Raw genomic sequence first — 25,165 nt, 5'->3', positions numbered from 1 at the left:
TTTTCTCAGGGACACATTATTCCATTTCTGTTAGTCACATGTCTGTGGAACTTGTTCAGTTTATGTCTCCGTTTTTGAATCTTGTCATGTTCATACAAATATTTACACATGTTAAGTTTGCTGAAAATAAACACAGTTGACAGTGAGAGGACGTTTCTTTATTTGCTGAGTTTATATAAAGCCTTTATACATTGTAGTTCGTTTAAAGTAGAACACTGGTTTTTACAGTAAATTGATTGATTGATTTGTTATAAGGTTTTCAGATCCCCAACTCAAAGGCTAATAAGACACTGCATTTTCATATTCTCTCCATAATGTTTAGAGTTTGGATTCCAACTCAGGTGAAGCCAGGTCTGATAGGGGTTGAGTACAATATTGCCCAGCACGTTGACACTAGGTGTGATCAGCCTTGTAACACTGGAACCATTTCAGAGTTGTTGAGAGTTGTTCTTGAATGAATTAGAAGTGATGGTTCAGAATTACTGGGTCGAAAATGAAATTGCGGCAGAACTCCCTCGCACGAGTAAATCAGGACTATTAAACACTTTTCATTTCCTTTAAACCACTTTACTGTACCATAAAACGTGAGGACTCACGCAATAAACATCTCACCTCGGTTTAATACCGCGATAGATAATGAAATAAATGTCTTAAAAGGATTAAAAAGTGCATGGCCTTGCAAATCTGTAAACAGCCACCTTATTTTTTGGGTGTGTGTGTGTGTGATGGGGGGGGGGGTCTAACATCTATAATTATAATACACGTGTCGGAGAGAGTTTACTGCTTTCCCAATATTGTTGGAGTAACAAGGCCACAAAAGCACACCTAAGGACGGGGCGCACACTTGGTACAGGGGGAGGCGGGGGTAAAAAAGTTGAACAAGGCAGAGAGAGAGAGAGATAGAGAAGGAGGGAAAACGTGGGATGTACGATTGAGTGCCTGATGTAAACCGTGTCACAGCCGCTGCGATATTTACAACCCTGCGCCAAGGTGTGCACAGGATTTTAAAAGGCGTTTTCTAATTACGTTACTAGGCCCCTGCCGTGCATCCCAAATGGCAGCCTATTCCCTATTGGCCCTGGTCAAAAGTAGTGCACTATACAAGGAATAGGGTGCCATTTGGGACAGGCACATTGCCTAGCGGAACTGAGTGGCACATTGTGGTGGTCGACACGCGGGATTGGCTGGTGGCTCACCATGTGCATTGCCTGGCAGCAAAGGTGGCAGAGGGATACACAAGTGATGTACATCTATGGAAAATCCTAGGTCCTTGTGATTAACACTGAGTGTGAAGAAAAGCAAACAGGCAGTCAGGCTGTCATTTTGAACCTGGGCGGGAGGGCGGGTTGCTTTATGTGTTGTTTGCACACACCTTTGATTTACTCAACATTTAATGCACGATCTTGAGTAGGCAATCAAACGTCCCATCTATGCATGTTTGATGAGGGTAAGTTGAGATGCTAAGTGTTTGTTAATGTGTGTACGTGTGTGTGTGTGTGTGTGTGTGTGTATGTATGTGTGTGTATAAGGGCCATAGTGTATAAGCAACTGTCTGCAAAATGATTCTCTGGGCCTACATGTTTATATATGATATACTGTATGAGTGGGTGTAAATTACACATATACCATCTGTTAGACTTTACAGTGCCTTGCGAAAGTATTCGGCCCCCTTGAACTTTGCGACCTTTTGCCACATTTCAGGCTTCAAACATAAAGATATAAAACTGTATTTTTTTGTGAAGAATCAACAACAACAATTTTTTCCCATTCCTCCTTGCAAAACAGCTCGAGCTCAGTGAGGTTGGATGGAGAGCATTTGTGAACAGCACAATCTCGATTGGATTCAGGTCTGGACTTTGACTTGGCCATTCTAACACCTGGATATGTTTATTTTTGAACCATTCCATTGTAGATTTTGCTTTATGTTTTGGATCATTGTCTTGTTGGAAGACAAATCTCCGTCCCAGTCTCAGGTCTTTTGCAGACTCCATCAGGTTTTCTTCCAGAATGGTCCTGTATTTGGCTCCATCCATCTTCCCATCAATTTTAACCATCTTCCCTGTCCCTGCTGAAGAAAAGCAGGCCCAAACCATGATGCTGCCACCACCATGTTTGACAGTGGGGATGGTGTGTTCAGCTGTGTTGCTTTTACGCCAAACATAACGTTTTGCATTGTTGCCAAAAAGTTCAATTTTGGTTTCATCTGACCAGAGCACCTTCTTCCACATGTTTGGTGTGTCTCCCAGGGGGCTTGTGGCAAACTTTAAACAACACTTTTTATGGATATCTTTAAGAAATGGCTTTCTTCTTGCCACTCTTCCATAAAGGCCAGATTTGTGCAATATACGACTGATTGTTGACCTATGGACAGAGTCTCCCACCTCAGCTGTAGATCTCTGCAGTTCATCCAGAGTGATCATGGGCCTCTTGGCTGCATCTCTGATCAGTCTTCTCCTTGTATGAGCTGAAAGTTTAGAGGGACGGCCAGGTCTTGGTAGATTTGCAGTGGTCTGATACTCTTTCCATTTCAATATTATCGCTTGCACAGTGCTCCTTGGGATGTTTAAAGCTTGGGAAATCTTTTTGTATCCAAATCCGGCTTTAAACTTCTTCACAAAAGTATATCGGACCTGCCTGGTGTGTTCCTTGTTCTTCATGATGCTCTCTGCGCTTTTAACGGAACTCTGAGACTATCACAGTGCAGGTGCATTTATACGGAGACTTGATTACACACAGGTGGATTGTATTTATTATCATTAGTCATTTAGGTCAACATTGGATCATTCAGAGATCCTCACTGAACTTCTGGAGAGAGTTTGCTGCACTGAAAGTAAAGGGGCTGAATAATTTTGCACGCCCAATTTTTCAGTTTTTGATTTGTTCAAAAAGTTTGAAATATCCAATAAATGTCATTCCACTTCATGATTGTGTCCCACTTGTTGTTGATTCTTCATAAAAAAATACAATTTTATATCTTTATGTTTGAAGCCTGAAATGTGGCAAAAGGTTGCAAAGTTCAAGGGGGCCGAATACTTTCGCAAGGCACTGCATGTGTTCTGCGCTCAGAGAAACTGATATAAAACAGGTAGAGAATGAAATGACTATTTGTAGGCCTACATATGTATGTATATGTGATATGTGGTTGGGTGTACTGTATCTCACACACACAGGTGTAGGATCTTAATCGGATCACTCTTTTGATGCTGAGAATTTTCCCGCACCGGTGGAGATGCAGACCAGCTTGGTGATTTTACATACATTCTAGAGCTTCAGGGTTTGAAAATAGTTTCACTATTCGAATAGTATCATACATTGTTGTCGGATGTTCAAAAGACGCGTGCGTTTATTTTTTTACGTAAACGTTTCACCTAAGCACTGCTGCGCGAGGGATAGGCTGCTCTTTCGCTCTATTACTGCAGCTGGGGAAGTTATAAGGGGCGGGTAGCGAGCAGACGGAGGGAAAGAGAGACGCCAAGGCAACTCGGCTACAGCAACCACAATGTTATTTATCATCCCATTTAACGTTAACAGGGCATGTCTTGACCAGAGTAGCCTCATTAGCTAGCTAAGTTAGCCACCTGTAGATAGCTAGGCTAATTGAGGCCAAACCCATTCGGATAAAACAACAGCCTACCTGTTGGTTGGTCGTTGTAGCCTACTCCTTTTAATTTCGCTAACTTGCATTGCATTAGTGAACTCTCACTCCACTTGCTACACATTGAGCCCTCTCTGCCGCTTTGATTGGCCAACATAAACAACAAGTTAAAAACGGGAAGGCTATCGGTTGGCTCCCAGTCTTTTTACGGGGCGCTGCAAGTCATAAACAATACATTGAATAGTTTGTTTTATTAAATTAATAAATTGAAATGTCATAGTATATCCTTGCATGTAACATTGTAACATGGATTTTTTAATTTAATTTAGAAAAAAGCATTTTAAGTGTTATAATCGTTTTACAATAGGACTATAATTTAAATACTTGCAAAAAATAATACTCTTTATTTTCTATCCTGAAAAACTCCCCAGTCCTTAATGGTTAAAAACACCCCCATAACATGATGCAGCCACCACTATGCTTGAAAATTTGAAGAGTGGCACTTAGTTATGTGTTGTATTGGATTTTCCCCAAGCATAACACTTTGTATTCAGGGCAAAAAGTGAATCCCTGAGAAGTTTCCTTCCTCTCTGGCAACTGAGTTAGGAAGGCCACCTGTATCTTTCTAGACTGGGTGTATTGCTACACCATCAAAAGTGTATTTAATAACTTCACCGTAGCTCAAAGAGATATTCAATGTCTTTTTTTTTTTAAACCGTCTACCAATAGTTGCCCTTCTTTTCGAGGCACTGGAAATCCTCACTGCTCTTTGAGGTTGAATCTGTGTTTGCAATTCACTGCTCAACTGAGGAGTCTTACAGATAATTGCATGTGTGTGGTACAGAGACGAGGTAGCTATTAAAAAATTACTATGTTAAACACTATTATTGCACACACAGTGTGTATTCCTGACAGCTGTCACTGTCATTGTACTCATTCTCTCTCTGCCATCTCCCGTCTTCACAACGACACAAAGGTGTCAACCGTTGTGTGTTTCTGCGTTCTAACATGAGATGGCTGCTATACACAAGGGAGTATGACACACACACACACACACACACACACACACACACACACACACACACACACACACACACACACATATACACATATACACACACACACACACACACACACAAACAAACAAAGTCACTTCACAGGCAAAGCCTCTTTGCTCAGTTCCCCTCCCTCCTGGAAGGCCTAGTGTCTCTTAGCACCATTGAATAGCCTCCTCTGGGGCTGTTGTGACATAATTACTATATCAGACCCGCTGTGTAATTCCTGCCTCTCTGCTCCTGTCTTGCCCTCCCCCTGTCTCCTCCATGGCTCCCCTCTGTCTCCCCTATGTCTCCACTATGTCTCCAGTATGTCTCCTCTATGTCTCCCCTCTGTCTCCTCTATGTCTACCCTCTGTCTCCTCTATGTCTCCTCTATGTCTCCCCTCTGTCTCCCCTCTGTCTCCTCTATGTCTCCCCTCTGTCTCCTCTATGTCTCCTCTATGTCTCCCCTCTGTCTCCCCTCTGTCTCCTCTATGTCTCCCCTCTGTCTCCTCTATGTCTACCCTCTGTCTCCTCTATGTCTCCTCTATGTCTCCCCTCTGTCTCCTCTATGTCTACCCTCTGTCTCCTCTATGTCTCCTCTATGTCTACCCTCTGTCTCCTCTATGTCTCCTCTATGTCTCCCCTCTGTCTCCTCTATGTCTAGCCTCTGTCTCCTCTATGTCTCCTCTATGTCTCCCATCTGTCTCCTCTATGTCTCCCCTCTGTCTCCTCTATGTCTCCCCTCTGTCTCCTCTATGTCTACCCTCTGTCTCCTCTATGTCTCCTCTATGTCTCCCCTCTGTCTCCCCTCTGTCTCCTCTGTCTCCCCTCTGTCTCCTCTATGTCTCCCCTCTGTCTCCCCTCTGTCTCCTCTATGTCTCCCCTCTGTCTCCTCTATGTCTCCCCTCTGTCTCCTCTATGTCTCCTCTATGTCTCCCCTATTTATTATTTTTTTAATCTTTATTTAACCAGGTAGGCAAGTTGAGAACAAGTTCTGATTTACAACTGCGACCTGGCCAAGATAAAGCAAAGCAGTTTGACACAAACAACAACACAGAGTTACACATGGAGTAAAACAAACATACAGTCAATAATACAGTAGAAAAATAAGTCTATATACAATGTGAGCAAATGAGGTGAGATAAGAGAGGTAAAGGCAAAACAAAAAAAGCCCATGGTGGCAAAGTAAATACAACATAGCAAGTAAAACACTGGAATGGTAGATTTGCAAGGTAGAGATAGAAATAATGGGGTGCAAAGGAGCAAAATAAATAAATACTGTAGGGGGAGAGGTAGTTGTTTGGGCTATATTATAGATGGGCTATGTACAGGTGCAGTAATCTGTGAGCTGCTCTGACAGCTGGTGCTTAAAGCTAGTGAGGGAGATAAGTGTTTCCAGTTTCAGAGATTTTTGTAGTTCGTTCCAGTCATTGGCAGCAGAGAACTGTAAGGAGAGGCAGCCAAAGGAAGAATTGGTTTTGGGGGTGACTAGAGAGATATACCTGCTGGAGCGCGTGCTACAGGTGGGTGCTGCTATGGTGACCAGTGAGCTGAGATAAGGGGGGACTTTACCTAGCAGGGTCTTGTAGATGACCTGGAGACAGTGGGTTTGGCGACGAGTATGAAGCGAGGGCCAGCCAACGAGAGCGTACAGGTCACAGTGGTGGGTAGTATATGGGGCTTTGGTGACAAAACAGATGGCACTGTGATAGACTGCATCCAATTTATTGAGTAGGGTATTGGAGGCTATTTTGTAAATGTCATCGCCGAAGTCGAGGATCGGTAGGATGGTCAGTTTTACAAGGGTATGTTTGGCAGCATGAGTGAAGGATGCTTTGTTGCGAAATAGGAAGTCAATTCTATATTTAACTTTGGATTGGAGATGTTTGATGTGAGTCTGGGGAAGGAGAGTTTACAGTCTAACCAGACACCCAGGTGTTTGTAGTTGTCCACATATTCTAAGTCAGAAGCGTCCAGAGTAGTGATGTTGGACAGGAAGGGCAGGTGCAGGCAGCGATCGGTTGAAGAGCAATTGGAGGCCACGGAAGGAGAGTTGTATGGCATTGAAGCTCACCTGGAGGGTTGTTAACACAGTGTCCAAAGAAGGGCCAGAAGTATACAGAATGGTGTCGTCTGTGTAGAGGTGGATCAGAGACTCAACAGCAGCAAGAGCGACACTATGTCTCCACTATGTCTCCCCTCTGCCTCCCCTCTGTCTCCCCTCTGTCTCCTCTATGTCTACCTTCTGTCTACTCTATTTGTCCTCTCTGTCTCCCCTCTGTCTGCCTTCTGTCTCCTCTATGTCTACCTTCTGTCTCCTCTATGCCTCCTCTATGTCTCCTCTATGTCTCCTCTATGTCTACCCTCTGTCTCATCGATGTCACCCCTCTGTCTCCCCTCTGTCTCCACTCTGTCTCCACTCCTCTACATCGAACTCCAAATGTTTTGGGACAGTGAATTTGTTTTTGAGTTTGTTATTTTGGCTCTGTACTGGAGCACTTTAGATTTTAAATGGCACAACAACTATGGGGGTTAAATAGCAGATTGTCAGCATTCATTGTAGGATATTTTCATTCATATCGGGTAAACCATTTAGAAATTACAGCACTTTTTGTAGTCCCCCATTTTAGGGGAGCAAAAGTATTTTGTCCCAAATGCATAGCATGCAATGACTACAATACATCAAGCTTGTGACTCTACAATGTTGTTGGATGCATTTGGATGCAGTCTCAACGTCAACAGTGAGTAAGCGACTCCGGGATGCTGGCCTTCTAGGCAGAGTTGCAAAGAAAAAGCCATATCTCAGACTGGCCAATACAAAGAAAATATTAAGATGGGCAAAATAACACAGACACTGGACAGAGGAACTCTGCCTAGAAGGCCAGCATCCCAGAGTCGCCTCTTCATTGTTGACGTTGAGACTGGGGTTTTGCGGGTACTTTTTAACGAAGCTGCCAGTTGAGGACTTGTGAGGCGTCTGTTTCTCAAACTAGACACTCTAATGTACCTATTCTCTTGCTCAGTTATGCACAACTTCAGTATTACCTACTACAGGCTAAATAAAGGTTTTTATTATTTTATTTTGTTAGGATTATTTTGCTCTTACTGTAGTAGTGTAGCCCACTCCCGACCGATCACATTGTATAGCACCTGAGTGGCGCAATGGTCTAAGCAGTGCAAGCTGTATTGCTACAGATGCTGGTTCCTGTTCCTATACCTGTGCCGTCCTTGACTGGGAGACCCATAAGATGACAGTAGGTTTTTAGGTTTCTCTCCCTCTAAAACCAGAAATTATTCAAAATAACAAACTGGCTTTGTTTACAAATTAGTAACAATGTCTCACCACATGTTCAAGAATGGCCCTTTTCTCGCTCATTTTCCGTTATTTGAAAACAAAATAATCTAAACAAAGCAATTATTATTATTAATTTAGAATTATATAAAAGCCCCTTGCATATTCTCACAGATATATTATTAACCCGGTTATTAGCAAGACTATATGTTGATCATGGCTCCCGATTTGTGCACAATGGGATTGCCCAGCAGTTCTCCAGCTATATCCAAAGAGCGTGCGAGGTTCAAGGCACGAGGGCAGGGGGCATGGAATGGAATGCAGAGCCGCGCACAGAAGACGGACCTAGCCCTAAGGAAATGGAGGAGGAGGAAGGGGGAGGAGCTCTGTGCTACCCCGCCACACTGGGTAGCACAGAGCAACACTTTAAGGGGCATTGCACTAATAATGGAGCTGACTAGAGAAACATTCCCACTGTTTTTAGTGCCAGTTGGCACGTTCAAACTAAAACAACGTAAACATGTGATTGGTTGCAATTTCAGTTTATTCCACCAGAAAAGACAAAACAAATAATACAACAAAAAGTATTATTATTATTATTATGTATCACATCCGACTGTGATTGGGATGCAGGTTCGATTCCCGTGCCGGCTGCCACTGGGAGACCCTGGGTGACCCATTTTGGTTTTAATTTAGAATCCTCCAATCCTCTATATGTAATTATTGGCGGAGAGTCACGTCATATTTTTTTCCGATATACGGTAGGCCTACCGTAGGCGACATGATTCTCACTAGTGTTGAGTAATGTGCTGTTACGTGGTGTAGGTCTTATTTATTTAAAGAGCATATTGAAGTTAGAAGCAATAACCTACAACTATTTTAGCACCGTTTCACACTGTTCTGAGACAAGCATGGGGACTGCTCTTGATAAATCAATGAGATTTTTATTTTGACTGAATCTCCATTTGGGTATTGGTTTGACTACAATTATTGTGTAGAAATGTCATGCTCTTAGTGTAACCTTTATTTAACTAGGCAAGCCAGTTCAGAATAAATTCTTATTTACAAGGACAGCCTAAATTGAATAACTAAACATAAAATGTGCTATATACACAAACATCTGCCACAATAATCATATTACTTATTACCCCTCCCCGTCGGGGAATTGAACCACGGTCTCCCGCGTGCCCGCAAGTACTGTAGCCTACTCCCGACAGTCACGTTGTACAGCACCATATTATCCATTTCATCCTAACGGTAACCGAGAGGGTTTTTAGTTGTTCTTGGAACAGAAACACCATAATATTAATCACATGAATTAAGCAACATTTCTTAAAATCAGTTCCATATATATACTATGTTCTTACAAAAAAGGTTTTAAATTCTCTCGTACAGCCACTATTGAACGATATCAAATGCTTCTCAAAGATGCCCTCTGGTGGTCAAACTAGCACTAACTAGCATAAATGGTACCAGTGGTTGGCATTTAAATAACATGCCACAGAATACGCTGCAACTTTTAAAGGACAAACCACTGTATGTCTCTTATATGTTCCCTTTGTCTCCTCTCTGTTTCTTCTACGTCTGACTATATAGTACATTGAGTACATATAGTACATAAGACCCATAAAGACTTCCTGTATCTTAGGGTGGAGACCATGTTAAGTCTGCGTTGAGCAATCTCTGTTTTCAGTTAATTGGTTATTAGACCAATATTTAAGTTATTAATGGCTGTGGTACTATAGATCATTGCCATTTTAAAGATATACCGTAACACGGAACCCAAACTGGCTGCGTCGTGCATAAATGTATTTTGTCCCCCCACACCAAACGTGATCACGACACGCAGGTTAAAATATCAAAACAAACTCTGAACCAATTATATTTATTTGGGGACAGGTCGAAAAGCATTCAACATTTATGGCAATTTAGCTAGCTAGCTTGCACTTGCTAGCTAAATTGTCCTATTTAGCTAGCTTTCTGTTGCTAGCTAATTTGTCCTGGGATATAAACATTGAGTTGTTATATTATCTGAAATGCTGAAGGTCCTCTAATCCACCAATTAATCCACACATAAAACAGTTAACCAAATTGTTTCTAGTCATCTCTCCTCCTTCTAGGCTTTTTCTTCTCTTGACTTTACATTGCAATTGGCAACTTTCATAAATTAGGTGCATTACCGCCACTGGCCTTGTTTGTCTTTCAGTCACCCACGTGGTTATTACCAATGAGGAGATGGCACGTGGGTACCTGCTTATATAAACCAATGAGGAGATGGGAGAGGCAGTACTTGCAGCGCGATCTGCATCAGAAATAGAACTGACTTCTATTTTAGCCCTTGGCAACGCAGACGCTCGTTGTCGCGCGCGAGCAGTGTGGAAACAATAATTGAACAATATAGACTTCTAAATGTATTTTTGCAACGCGATGCAACATGATTTTTGCACGCGATGCGAGCGGTGTAGTCAGCCTGTAAGATGAACACTTGTTTGGCATCTAAATACTGTGCAACAGAGCAGGTGAACTACACCCCTTAATAAAAGTGAATGAATAGCTTTTAGGTTACCGTGACTACCATTCGCCTACCATCACCTGCATTTTTCTATGAATTATACGATACAACAACAAAAAACATAATTTCATGGGTAGAGAGGGAGGGAGGCAAAATGAGATTGCCTTCCCAAAGAAATCAATTTTACTTTTGATTACTATAACAAGATGTAACACTACATGAAGTGTCTCCTTTTGGGCCACTAATGGAGAAGAGCATTGCAATTTGGGAGAAAGTAATAGCTCCGAGCTCTCAGTCTCTATACTCCCCGGGATTCATGAAATCAAGTGTATACGTGTAAAGATCGGGTCGATAGATTTCAATGACAGAAACACATTTGGCTCTTTAGCTCGGTGTTTGTAAAGTGAATAGCAGTCTATGCAGGATGGAGAGTCAGTCAGTGCAATGTGTAAGTGCAGACCCAGAATCAGGTATTATGCAGGGTTTGGCCATCATATAACCATTTATGTCAGATTTGGGTTCCGGCTAAATTGGCCAAACTCTCTCCATGCATAGTATGATTGCCTTTCAGTGAAAATATGGTGTGTCTATTATAGCCAATCATGTCAGGTGTTGTTTGAAGCCAAGTTGGCCACACTGTCCACATAAATTGCATTGGAGCGCAAAAATGGCATCTTTAGCCAATCAAGTCCGGTTTCAGTTGGAACTGAGTTGGCTAAACTATGTTCATGATACGATTGCCTTGGACTTCAAAAATGTCCTCTTTTTATCCAGTCATGTCCGGTTTGTGTTGGAACAGAGTTGGCCAGACTGTCCCTGTACGATTGCCTTTTTAGTGTACATATGGCGTCTATAGCTAATCATGTAAGGATTTGTTTGGGACCAGGTTGGCCAAACTCTTTGGTGCAAACATGGCGTCCATCAAACTCAGCTTTGGACACTGTGACCCACCTGTCTGCGCAGATCCCTGGTCTTCTTGGTCATCTTGTCGATGGCAGAGTTCAGCGGGTCTCCTTTCTCTTTCCTGCCAGTCTGTAGAGAGAGGTAGAGGGGAACACAGAGACACAGTGTTACCTCAGGGTTACCTGTGTAACATCACTAATTCATTATCACACACACACACATATGCTCACATCAAAAAGTGCATTATGCTTGTACTCCACTACAGGAGGGAATGGGAGCACAAAGGTTTGTACTGCAGTTAAAAGGGATTAGAGGAGGGGAATCATTCCTGGAATACTCTCTGCCTCCGCTTTCTCATAAGTGACTTTGGATGTTCAAGATGTAAGAGAAAGTCGCAGGGCTGGATAAAATAAGAACTTGAGGCTACTGCAATACACACCGATTGAGGAGAGTACTGAGCAAATAAGATGGTGGTGACAGACATCAGATGAAGACGACTTGCAGGGGAGCAACTGCGGAACCGTTTCAGAGAAATTCCGTCAAGCATGAAACCAAGTAAAGCAAGTGAAGTGCTGTGGGCTTTGGAGTTACACACGCAATTGTAACTAGGTGGGTTTCTGAACATGCTAACTAGGCCACTTGGACTTAAAGCTCTCAACAAATGATGCCCGTTGTTGTTAGTGAATGAGTGACTAAAAATACAAAAATATAGCTTCTTTCTCAAGGGTCTTTAGCTGTCATCGAATAATACCCCATTTTGTTAGTGAGTAAGCAACTAGAGAGACAAAACAGATAGAGAGAGAGGGGTCAATATGAGACCTTGTCTTGTTGGAGAACAATTATGAGTTTCTGTGGTGTTAGCGGCAGCTAGCCCTTCCTTCTGCCCCCTCTTCCCTCAGGCCATCTTAGACAGCCCGCAGCTGGTTGCAGTCACAAGTGTCACCTCACGCTAAATGACAATAACATCTCTCTCTCCCTTTCTCTCTCCCTCTCTCTCTCCCTCTCCCTGTCTTTCACTTTCTCTTTCTCTGTTTCTTCCTTTTCTCTATCTCTCTCTCTCAAAAAATTGAAAAATGAAGTGGTGGCCATTAAATATTGATGGCACACCAAAGGCGAGCGATGTTCCATTTCAAGCGACACGGGGCTGCAGTAACGTAGGTGAGATTACATCTATTGCCTCAGGGATCGACGAGGAGGGGAGGGGGCAAACAGGGGGCAGGTGACATGCAGCGTTCCCTAGGGGGCCTGGGAAATGGACTTGGGCATGCCGGGTCGGGCGGTTGGCTGGTTGGCGGTTGAATGCATTGTCATGCCTCAAGCTGCGAGCAGTTAATAGGTATAAAACAGATTGCCTATCAGAGATATAAAATCCATTACCGCCTGATGGAATCAAAGGAGAATCACTGCCAGAGAGAAGGATAAACAATTTATTGTTTATGGGCTACGGCGAGCGTAAATAATGCTGAAGCTGAGACTGATATTCCAAAGCATTCTATTAATTACCTTAGTAGACTCCCTTTCATTTTCGCAGTGACCCCTTTGGAGCGTATGGGGTCCCATTTGGAGGCCTATGATGATGAAAGCGGAGATAACCTTTACGCCGGGGGCTGCCATTAAATTTGTTTTGGATGACTTAATAGGGTGATTAGGGTGGGCGATGAGGCGGCTTGATTCCTACGGGCCGGGGTTAGATGTCAGGGGTTAGGGATCGCACACAGCTACACTTCTTAACCTCTTCTCAGACAGGCGGGAGGGATGGAAGGAGAGGAGAAGAGAGAAGGGGAGGGGAGTAAAGATGACAGAAAAGGGAGACGAAGAGAACGAGAGATAAATAAATGGCACAATATATGGCAAAAATGAAGATGAGTGAATGCAAAAAAAGAGGGAGAGACAAAGAGATGAGAGGGGAGTGAAAAATTGGGTATACGGTATGTAGGGGACTTAAATAGAATCCTTGAATCCTTGAACATATGGGGACGTAAGAAGGCGGGTTTAAACAAACACCCTTTAACAAACTCTGTTTGCGGCATTCAACATGAATTCAGTTACAACCAGGTGCTGGCTACACTGACGGTTCGGTCCATTAGAAGTCGTCTCTTTACAGCAATACCTTAGCGCATCAAAGATCCAAATCAACAGATTGTACAGAGACACCGATGATACACCAGTCAAAGCAACAGTAGAGCATACCAAATTAATTGCCCGGTTGCCATAGCAACCCCGTTCCAATTCCACCCTACAGTGGAGTGTGTTAACATCATTATCTTGGTGGAAAGAGAGAACAACCTAACATTTACAGACGTAGGATCTGAATTTGATCACACTTTTGTCGCTGAGAATTTTCCTGCACAGAAGGAAATGCAAACGTGTAGTTCATTCGAGATTTACAAAGGCTTCTAAAGTTTGTAATGCCAAACTTGACTTTCCCCAATGAACAATGTATCAGCCTCTACAAAAATGTCCATTATTTAGAATATACATAATAATTCACATTTCCTGTTGACGAAGGATAATATCGCTGCTGTAGCAAACTGGCTCAAATTAAGACCCTACATCTGTACATGCTCTCCCATCCTAGCCTAGCAAAGAAGCAGTATAATACTAATATGGAGGGTAGTGTAGATACTGGACATGCCAACGAGTGGTACGGACGATCATTTACATCAACGGTTAGACCTGTCTTGGATGTGAACACCATATCCTCATTGTGTCACTATGGGAGCGTTTCACAGGTCTCGTCCACTCTATTACAGAGCCGGCGCAAGACTACAGCCACTCCGTTATACAGTGCTAGATACGGGAGACAATGGTGAGCCTTATGGCCTCCGATGTGACGTTCCCCATATTACAGGCCTACATATCGTTGTGTATGTCCTTGGCTAGATATCACTTCAGTCTTGTTGGAGTGTTCATTATTTGCTTTCCAATATGGGACCTGGTGCTGCTGTACAGCTTAAATTACACTTGAAGAAATGTTTGATTGAATATTGAAAGGTCCCAAATGACACACTATTCCCAATATATTGCAATACTTTTAACCATGTCTCTGTTGACTGAACTATAGATTTCTTAAATGAGATGATATGCTAGGGAGGATGTATGTGTCGTGTTACCATTCTCCTTATGATACTGAAAGCAGAACAGAACACTCGACGTCATCTGACGTCTATTTGTCTATTTCGTGCCCCAATCGGAATTCAGATCAGACCTCTCCGACTCCCTTCCTTCCTTCTTTCATTCTTTTGTTTATTTTTTTTGGGGGGGTCGTTCTCCGTGCATGGTGCCTCGATGGTTCTGTCACTCTCAATGTGTTTGTCACCGCAAGGGCTATAAACATTATTGTTTCCCATTAGGCCTGAAATTGCTTCCCATCAAACAAGACACACAAAAAATTGCGAGAGGGGAATGCCCCCAACAGATCACACTAAACGGCGATGGCCCCCCTCTTTAAAATCACGCCTCCACCGCCCGAGAGCATTCTCTGGCCAATCATAGCAATTTAAACGGTGTCTGGGCCCCTAGAGCCCCTCTGTCTGTCCACATGGTCTTATTTGGGTCCCTGGGAGAGGTAGGCACAGGCGAAGGTCATGACCCAAGGGTTATACACTCCAATAGATCTATTAAAGAGCAGGAACAACTTCCTGTCCAATATAACAACCAATCAGAGACCTCTATTTACAGACTTGTAACAATGGAGTGATGAGCTACTTTAAGTGACAGCCTTAAGAGTTGGCAAGACAGCAAACACAGATCTAGGATCAGGCTAACGGAGTGGACTGTTCAGCCTAGCATTTTCTTACCTTTATCATGAGGGTTTATTCAAGTGACACTCTTGTCCTGTTTTGTCCTGTTTTGTCCTGTTTTGTCCTTGTCCTGTTTTTATTATTGTTACTGTTTCGAAATATTGTCTGGTCTGGTTCAAGAAGAGTGAGATCTTGACAGACACACTTAGCATATGGGTTTATGGGGAGACTTGAATAGGTCCCTCTTGTAAAAGAGACGTGGTCTCAATGGGAATAACCGGTATAAATAAAGAAATGAAAACACTGCTCTCCAATTCCCTTGGGTATTGGTCTGTTCAAGACGATTGAGATCGATGACAACCCATGGCAAGCAAACGTCTTTGTATGCAGCGAGGCAGTGAGTGTCAATGACTGAATGGGAACACTACACAACGTCTACATCCCTAGGCCTATTTGGGGCCACGGCCAGGTCTAATAGTTCTGGCCTCTGAAAGAGAATGAGAAAACAGGAAGTCCATTGAAATAGATATGATTCCTCCCATTCATGTAATGTATTGCTGTTATGCCCTTGGGCCAAGGCCCCTGCAACCAGAGGAAGCATGGATTTTCCTCCATATAGATGTTGAGCAGCATTAGGAATGAATGATTTCACACACACACACACACACACACACACACACACACACACACACACACACACACACACACACGCTCCTCAGCCTCGGTCCTAATGGTAATAGAGCACGGTGCACCAAACAATGAGGAGAAACCCTCAGTCTCATAATCTGGATGGATAGGCCAGGGCTGCAAGCCCATATTTAACTAGGCTTGGGGAATGCAACAAAAGGCAAACCCATCTGGCACACACACAAGTGTGTGTTTTAAATTGTTCTTCAGCTCTTAAGGTTTCTTGGAGAACTCTTTCCCAATAAAGAGTCCCACCGTAACGCCGGCCCCGTTTTGGACTTCTTACCCTTTTTAAAACATGTGTTTGAGCTACAGACTTCTGGGCTGTACCACTGGATTTTTCTATTTCCATTAACGGGGGGCTGAGCTAGAGCGGTGTTTGTGAGCCAAGGGCAGATCCCGAAGGGGTCCAGGGACGGTTCTTTTTTACAAATATGTCAAAGAAAAAGCTGAATGTCACAAACACACACGTTTCGCTCTATGACGCTGACGAGCTACACAGTAGTCAGTAGAAAGTACGAGGTTTTTCCACATTCCCAGGACAGAGTGTCTGTAATACTGTAGAAATCTCACTAATTTGCTGTCACAAACTCCATACTTCACGCAGTTGTTACTGACTAGTTGGATTTTCATTTCCCGCTATGCAAATCAATTCTGTAGTTACAGTATTCATATTAATTCATGTTATCGGGTTTTTGGTTTAGTGACCTTATATTATGTCAACTCGTTTTGTCTTCTACTTCTAGCCATGGTTGTCCTGAAGATAAAATGGGGAAAATCTTAATTGTGAGGCTAAATATAAGGGCTGGACATACAGATACATTCTTAAAGGCTCCGGAAATGTAACATTTCTTGTGTTGGGTCAAGAGTTAAATTAACACTCTAAAGAGTTAAATTAACACTGTAAAAAGTTAAATTAACACTATAAAGAGTTAAATTAACACTCAGTGGTGTAAAATAAACTCAATGTTAGTTTATTACAGTCAAATTACCAAATCGCCCTCTAGTGGCCTCATGGGTGAAACATTATTAATATATTTTTTTCATTTCAGAAAATCTGGTGTTTCTATGTCAAAATATTTAGTCATATTTCAGTTTTCTGTGACACAAAAAAAATCACTCGACAGGCACCCTGGGAAATATGCATATAAGGATTTAAACCCTACAGCAGGGCCTCCTGTCTGGGTTGGCGCCCCCCCCTTGGGTTGTGCCGTGGCGGAGATCTTCGTAGGCTATACTCGGCCTTGTCTCAGGATGGTAAGTTGGTGGTTGAAGATATCCCTCTAGTGGTGTGGGGGCTGTGCTTTGGCAAAGTGGGTGGGGTTATATCCTTCCTGTTTGGCCCTGTCCGGGGGTGTCATCGGATGGGGCCACAGTGTCTCCTGACCCCTCCTGTCTCAGCCTCCAGTATTTATGCTGCAGTGGTTTATGTGTCGGGGGGCTAGGGTCAGTTTGTTATATCTGGAGTACTTCTCCTGTCCTATCCGGTGTCCTGTGTGAATTTAAGTATGCTCTCTCTAATTCTCTCTTTCTCTCTTTCTTTCTCTCTCTCGTAGGACCTGAGCCTTAGGACCATGCCTCAGGACTACCGGGCATGATGACTCCTTGCTGTCCCCAGTCCACCTGGCCGTGCTGCTCCTCCAGTTTCAACTGTTCTGCCTGTGATTATTATTTGACCATGCTGGTCATTTATGAACATTTGAACAAATTGGCCATGTTCTGTTATAATCTCCACCCGGCACAGCCAGAAGAGGACTGGCCACCCCACATAGCCTGGTTCCTCTCTAGGTTTCTTCCTAGGTTTTGGCCTTTCTAGGGAGATTTTCCTAGCCACCGTGCTTCTACACCTGCATTGCTTGCTGTTTGGGGTTTTAGGCTGGGTTTCTGTACAGCACTTTGAGATATCAGCTGATGTACGAAGGGCTATATAAATACATTTGATTTGATTTGGTCCTGGAGGGCTGAAACATTTCTGGTTTTGTGCGCGTGTGTGCGTATCAGGTGCACGCACACACATACACACACAGAAGCCAGTATCGCAGAGGAGAGGGCATAACGACATCAGTCATCCAGGCTGCCTGGAGAACCACATGCTAATGTGTCATTTAAGCGCTGTAGGGAGGCGGAGGATTAAGAGATCATGCCACCCAAAGTTTAAAAAAAAGAGAGCAGAATCAGAGGATGTTCAGAGAGAGAGGGAGCTTCTCACTTAGACACCTGTGACTTAAAGGGTCAATCTGAGATTCCAACGACGACAAAGAGTCAATAGCTATACATATTCATTTAAATGAAGTCCAAAAATAGATTTTCCAACCCTCGATTTCACTGTGAATTAGGACCTGCACGTGTTATATGAGTTTCACACTAGGAGAAATGAGATAAGCAAAGAAGAAAAGATAAGAGAGGAGACACTCATAAACCATTGTGTTGCATTGCATTGTCATAACACACATCATGGCGGAAGAGTGTACTATCAAAGCCATGACTTTGTATTCAAAGTCAAAACCCCTGTCCGCGCTTTTGTATTTTTTTTCTTCTTCCAGGAATTGATAATCGCCCTGGCCTAGTTGCCAGCTAGAGCTCTTCCAAATCTGCATTACGTAGATTATGAAACGGTGAAACACAGCGGCCGGGATTCTAACCAGGGAGGGAAAAAAACCGTCAATCACACTAAACCTGTTATAGCAGGCTCGCTCGGGCTCCTAGTAGAATGCTGGATACAATCAGTCAAAATCGGGTGACCATTTGAGGCACCCAATTCTCTCCCCCCCAAACCCCACTGAATACCTCAGAGCTGAATATGTATCCTTTAGTACACCACTTATAGATGTGTATCTGCGTTTCATGTCTAGTTGGGTCACGTCAACACATTGTGCCATATACACTGGGGCAAACGGTTATTACTAACACTGCCATGCATAATCAGAAGCTTGTCGGATCCAACCTTCATACACATGGTAGTTAAGTCAAATCAATGCATTGTGCCATATACCCTAGTGCTAACTGTTATTACCACCATTACAATGTACATTATAGTCTTCGTAATTGTTACAATTATATAAATATAGCTATGTCACGTCAATACATACCATACACCCTAGTCACTAGAGCCTAGTGCTATAACTAGCTAATATGAAATATTACTGTCGTTCACATCATTACATTGTATATCATTACACATATATTTGCCTGAACTCCCTCACATCAAGCCATGGAGAATGTATTGCTCGTAATAAAATTGCTGTCAGAACGTCATCGAAATGTTCTCTCGACGTTGGCCCTATGACGATGAATCATAGGTTGCAGTGGTTGAATCCTATGCCTCATGTTTCCTCACGGCCAGGTCACAGCTGTGGTCTCCCGGGTGTGTGTGTGTGTGTGTGTGTGTGTGTGTGTGTGCGCCCACCCAGGCTGTGCCCACACACCTTCCCACACAGGTCCATTATCCACCTTGACAACACAATAGGGAACAGCAACAAACAACCCCCCCCATCCATCCATCACTATTCATCCATCCATCCGCCACACACGGCATCATGCGTGTATTTCGCGACACAGACCACATAGCAGAGTATGCAGGTTGGGGTTTCGTGGTTTCACTTCTATCTCCCCAACGTGTTGTCAATGGCTTCCATTCACAGACCGTAAGGGTCTCCCATCTGCTCATTGTTTCCCCGATTCATTCTCTAAGGGGACTCTTTCCCTTCATTCATTTTCTCTGGTTCTGGGTGGCGTCGTGGCGATAAGCTCATACTCCTCTCTAGGTACGGCGGCGGTTGGATAATGGAAGCGGTAATGGCCAAGTGACTCCAGCTCACCCAGGAGGCTGGCTGGCTGGCTGGATGGATGGATGGATGGTAGAGACAGCTACTAAGAGTGCTCAACGTGCAACAGCTGGGACCAACATGCGGTTCCTTTGCCTCTCACTCAGTCCCCGCTCCAATCACTCATGTATTGTAGTGCACTCAGCGCAAATTGCTTTGCCGTGCTCCGCCGTGCACCGTTCCCTCCTCCCTTCCCCACTCCCTACCCACTAATAGCGGAATAAGACGTGCAATTCTCGGGCCGAGGCAGACAGAAAATGATATGGATGTCTAGTGCAATGTGAGAGAGCAGGGAAAGGGAATGAGGGGGGAGAACAGAGGAGGAGATGATGAAGGGATCTGCGTACAATAAGGGGGGACGCTGGAGGCAGACAGCCAAAGAAAGAGAGAGAGAAAGAGAGGTAGAGCAGAAAGAGAGAATGATAGAGAGATAGAAAGAGAATTGAAAGATACCCTGTCTATTGGAGAGAGAGAGAGATAATAATAATATGGTCAGACAACAAAAGAAGAGAGGGGAGAGAGCTTTTATTTTTTGGTTTGGCACAAAGCGCCCGTCTCATTCTCTCAAGATCAATGTGTTAAATGATATCAATTCCGGCTCCTTGTCAATTCAATTAAGGCCCAATGCAAGGAACAATTACTGTCCAGGTTGGTTACACTGACTCCAGGCTTAGAGAAAGAAGAAAAAGTGAGAGGGAGGGGGACACTGACTCCTACAGAAAGAGAGAACGAGAGAGAGGGAGAGAGAGAGAAAGAGAGAGGGAGAGAGAGAGAAAGAGAGAGAGAGGACCCTGACTCCTAAAGAGAAAGAGAGAGAGGGAGATAAACCACATTGGGTTAACAGTAGATAATGGCTCAGCCGGATCCTCAATAAGATAAGTTGAGCTGCTCTACAGCGGTGTGTGTTTGTATGTGCATGTGTGTGTTTGTATATGCATGTGTATGTGTGTGTGTGTGTGTGTGTGTGTCGGTGGTTCCAGGGATGAGCAGCAACCATTTGACTTGTTCTCATTAAGTGGAGCTTAAAGAGCTACAGCGAAACTGCGACCATCAACCTGGTTTGATTACAGGAAAATAAACCAGGCTCTCCATGCCTCCCCAGTGAGCCTCTTTAAGTGTAGAATGTGGTGAGATGAGATGAGAAAATATGATTATACTGGGTTTTATCCTGGAATTAACAAACAGATTAACCAGCAGAAAATGAGGTCTTTCGAACTCAGTTTTTCTGATTAGGTATAGGCATATATTCATCAGTGTCATACCTGACACCCTAGCCTAGACCCTAGACCCACTCCAATATGCTTACCGCCCCAATAGGTCCACAGACGACTCAATTGCAACCACACTGCCCTAACCCATCTGGACAAGAGGAATACCTATGTGAGAATGCTGTTCATCGACTACAGCTCTGCATTTAACACCATAGCACCCTCCAAACTCGTCATCAAGCTCGAGACCCTGAGTCTCGACCCCGCCCTGTGCAACTGGGTCCTGGACTTCCTGACGGGCCACCCCCAGGTGGTGAGGGTAGGTAACAACATCTCCACCCCGCTGATCCTCAACACTGGGGCCCCACAAGGGTGAGTTCTCAGCCCTCTTCTGTACTCCCTGTTCACCCACGACTGCGTGGCCACGCACGCCTCCAACTCAATCATCAGGTTTGCGGACGACACTACAGTGGTAGGCTTGATTACCAACAACGACAAGACGGCCTACAGGGAGGAGGTGAGGGCCCTCGGTGTGTGGTGTCAGGAAAATAACCTCACACTCAACGTCAACAAAACAAAGGAGATAATCGTGGACTTCAGGAAACAGCAGAGGGAGCACCCCCCTATCCACATCGACGGGACAGTAATGGAGAGGGTAGAAAGTTTTAAGTTCCTCGACGTACACATCAAGGACAAACTGAAATGGTCCACCCACACAGACAGCGTGGTTAAACTCAGGAGGCTGAAGAAATTCGGCTTGTCACCAAAAACACTCACAAACTTTTACAGATGCACAATCGAGAGCATCCTGTCGGGCTGTATCACCGCCTGGTACGGCAACTGCTCCGCCCATAACCGTAAGGCTCTCCAGAGGGTAGTGAGGTCTGCACAATGCATCACCGGGGGCAAACCGCCTGCCCTCCAGGACACCTACACCACCCGATGTCACAGGAAGGCCAAAAAGATCATCAAGGACAACAACCACCCGAGCCACTGCCTGTTCACCCCGCTACCATCCAGAAGGTGAGGTCAGTACAGGTGCATCAAAGCAGGGACCAAGAGACTGAAAAACAGCTTCTATCTCAAGGCTATCGGACTGTTAAACACCTGTCACTAACTGCCAACATACTGACTCAACTCCAGCCACTGGAAAAATGTATGTAATAAATGTATCACTAGCCACTTTAAACAATGCCACTTTATATAATGTTTACATACCCTACATTACTCATCTCATATGTATATACTGTACTCTATACCATCCACTGCATCTTGCCTATGATGTTCTATAACATCACTCATTCATATATATTTATGAACATATCCATATTCATTCATTTACACTTGTGTGTATAAAGGAATTGTTGTGAAATTGTTAGGTTCGATTTCTCGTTGGATATTACTGCATTGTCGGAACTGGAAGCACAAGCATCTCGCTACACTCGCATTAACATCTGCTAACCATGTGTATGTGACAAATAACATTTGATTTGATTTGATACTTCAGTAAAAGTAAAGATACCTTAATAGTAAGTGACTCAAGTAAAAGTGAAACCCAGTAAACTACTACCGGAGTAAAAGTATAAAAGTATTTGGTTTTAAATAAACTTAAATATCAACAGTAAATGGAATTGCTAAAATGTACTTAGGTATCAAAAGGAAAAGTGTAAATCTTTTCAAATTTCTCATATTAAGCAAACCAGACTGCACAACTTTTTTTTATATATAGCCAGGGGAACACACAGACTTGATTTACAAACAAAGCATTTGTGTTTAGTGAGTCCGCCAGGTCAGAGGCAGTAGGGATGACCAGGGATGTTCTTTTGATAAGTGTGTAAATTTGACCAATTTCCTGTCAAAATATAACAATTATTTTTGAGTGTCAGGGAAAATGTGAAAAAAGTACATTATTGTCTTTAGGAATGTAGTGAAGTAAAAGTTGCCAAAAATATAAATAGTAAAGTAAAGTACAGATACCCCCAAAAAACGACTTAATTAGTACTTTAAGGTAACCATTGGTTAAGTTTGTTAAAGGTGCAGTGGTATTACATAACCAAGTAGGCCCATAAAACTCACTGGAGAAAAGTCACAATAAACATGCGTGTGGGGGTCATAGGTTATAGATCAGATATGAATACTTACCCTTAACCTTTAGTCCGACATTGAATACCGACAACTACTGCCCGGCCCCAACAAACACGCGCACACACACACGCACGAACGCACACACACACACACACACACACACACACACACACACACATCAGTATCGTTTCCACTTCACTACATTGCAAAAGCATATGCCTTGGCTCGCCTGGTTTGTCTCAGTGTCTGCTGTTTACATGGCCAGTAATGGTATCACAACGCCATGTTGTTTTTAAATGGGTTCTCCTGCCATTCTGGTTTAGTGTAGCTCCCATAGCTGTATGTCTGAGGAGGAGCAAGCCTTCTAACAGGCTTTATGCATACTCTTTCAATTACACACACACATGCAGGCGCACGCACGCACACACACACACACACACACACACGCACAAGCACACACACACACACAAATGCACACACAGGCACAGACACTTTGGAGCTGCTCTGTGCTGTCTGATGGTATTATGGTCTGTGGCCAAGGGACAAGCAGTGGACACATAAAAGAGTGGGAATCCTAAGCTAATCATGAGCTATATAGAGGACATGTGCAGAATGCGTGGATTCATGTACATGTGTGATGCGCATAATGGTCAGACATGCTATTTTTTTTTACATTTTATTATTATTATATCCCAGAAAGATTTCTGGAAACCAGAATCGTGCAACCAGGGATTTCTGGAAAACCTGGGAACTATGGAAAAGTTACTGGAATTTTGCAAACGTCAGTATGCACGCACCAAATTGCTGATGCAAAAAGTTAAGTTAAATCTGAGTGGAGGAGGAAGTAACTGGGTTCACCTACTTGTTCCGGAATCCTCTCTTACATTAAGAGCATCACTTAAGCAATACTGACAGCTCTGTGTTCTTGTGGCATAGCACTATAACAATGGGGTCAAAGAGCAATTGTACCTAACAAAAATAAAAATACAATTCTGTTATATCCAACATGGGGAAGATATATTCAATTTGACTGCTTAAAGGGGCCATCAGATCTGCAGTTGCTACATCCACTTTTGTACTCATAATTTGATGATATGAACCCATTGGCTCTTGAAGAATATAACGTATCAATGCCTCATGAACTTAGTTCAACTGTCGTACCCCATCAGAACCTAAAATACAAGCTTGCTTTTACAGTACATCGATGTTTGTAAACAGAGAAAATATAAACAAATACTGTATAGCCTCAAAACATGTTTAAAATGGATGGTCGGTCATTGCATCCATAGCTCTGTCTATGAATTTGAGAGTGGGTATATTTATCCAGCCCCATCCGTCAGGTTGTTACCGAACTAAGGGGCAGGGGAGTACACTTTGTTAGTGTTTCTACTGCTGATTGCCGCTTTAAATGATGTATCCTTACTTGATGAGTCGTTCCTGAAAACACACTAAATCCTTCGCTGAGCAGACCTAATGTAACAGACTGCAAAGGTTTAAAAATAGAAGGCAAAAGAGGGTCGGAGAGGAGAGGGAAACAAAGAGATAATATTAAGTGTGTTGGGCTGAGGGCCAAGGTCTGCAGTACAGAGGGAGGGAGAAGGACGAGGAGGAGGAGAAGGAGGAAGGCGTTGAGGGGGTGAGGGCTGGCTATCAGGCTGACACAAACCCCCTCCAATTCCCGCTGCAGGAGAGGCAGCGAGACAAGAGCACCGGCGCTGCCTGCAGTCTGCATGCTCCGAATGGCAAGTGGTTCGGGAGGGAAAGGAGGGAGTGGAGAGAGAGAGCGTGTGCGAGAGGCAGAGTGGGTTGGAGACCAGAGAGGGTGAGAGAGAGAGAGAGAGAAGCGAGAGGGGGAGGTGACACTCCTCTCAGCAGTGAGGGAGAGAGAAGGGGAAAAAAATGAGGGAGGAAAACACGGAAGAGAGAGAGGGGGAAAGTCCCAACATCACTGACGCACACTGTTTCACCGAAGGGCCAGTAGATGCCTATTTATCAAGCACAACGAGGGGCTATTTCTGGCTCTCCGGTGTGGAGGGGGGTCCGTAGCACCAGCACCGCATGACCGACAAACACAGAAATAAACAGGAAGAAGAACAACAAGCAGTTATCATGAACACATTGTGATTCGTAACAAGCAGCAGCAGTACGAAACATGTATGACTTTCTCCCATTAACACCTCTCTTTATTTTCCCTACGGCACCAAAGTGGTTGAATCTCAGTAAACAGTGCTGCCCAGCTGTGTGTGTGTGTGTGTGTGTGTGTGTGTGTGTGTGTG

The 25,165-nt window shown here is 43.7% G+C and overlaps 1 protein-coding gene across 3 annotated transcripts in view; it reads right to left on the bottom strand.

The window, feature by feature from the left end:
• The window catches only part of LOC110497517 (catenin alpha-2), a 652,111-nt gene that overhangs the window by 156,401 nt on the left and 470,545 nt on the right, over nt 1-25,165 (bottom strand). For all 3 annotated transcript variants that reach the window (XM_036954442.2, XM_090210736.1, XM_036954443.2), the window contains exon 8: nt 11,391-11,471. In XM_036954442.2, the coding sequence (XP_036810337.1) occupies nt 11,391-11,471 (81 nt within the window). The remainder of the gene's footprint in view (nt 1-11,390; nt 11,472-25,165) is intronic.

Source organism: Oncorhynchus mykiss, chromosome 19, assembly GCF_057628025.1.
Source record: "Oncorhynchus mykiss isolate SJ-2025 chromosome 19, ASM5762802v1, whole genome shotgun sequence".
Classification (NCBI taxonomy): domain Eukaryota; kingdom Metazoa; phylum Chordata; class Actinopteri; order Salmoniformes; family Salmonidae; genus Oncorhynchus; species Oncorhynchus mykiss.
This window is presented reverse-complemented; position numbering and strand designations above follow the sequence as displayed.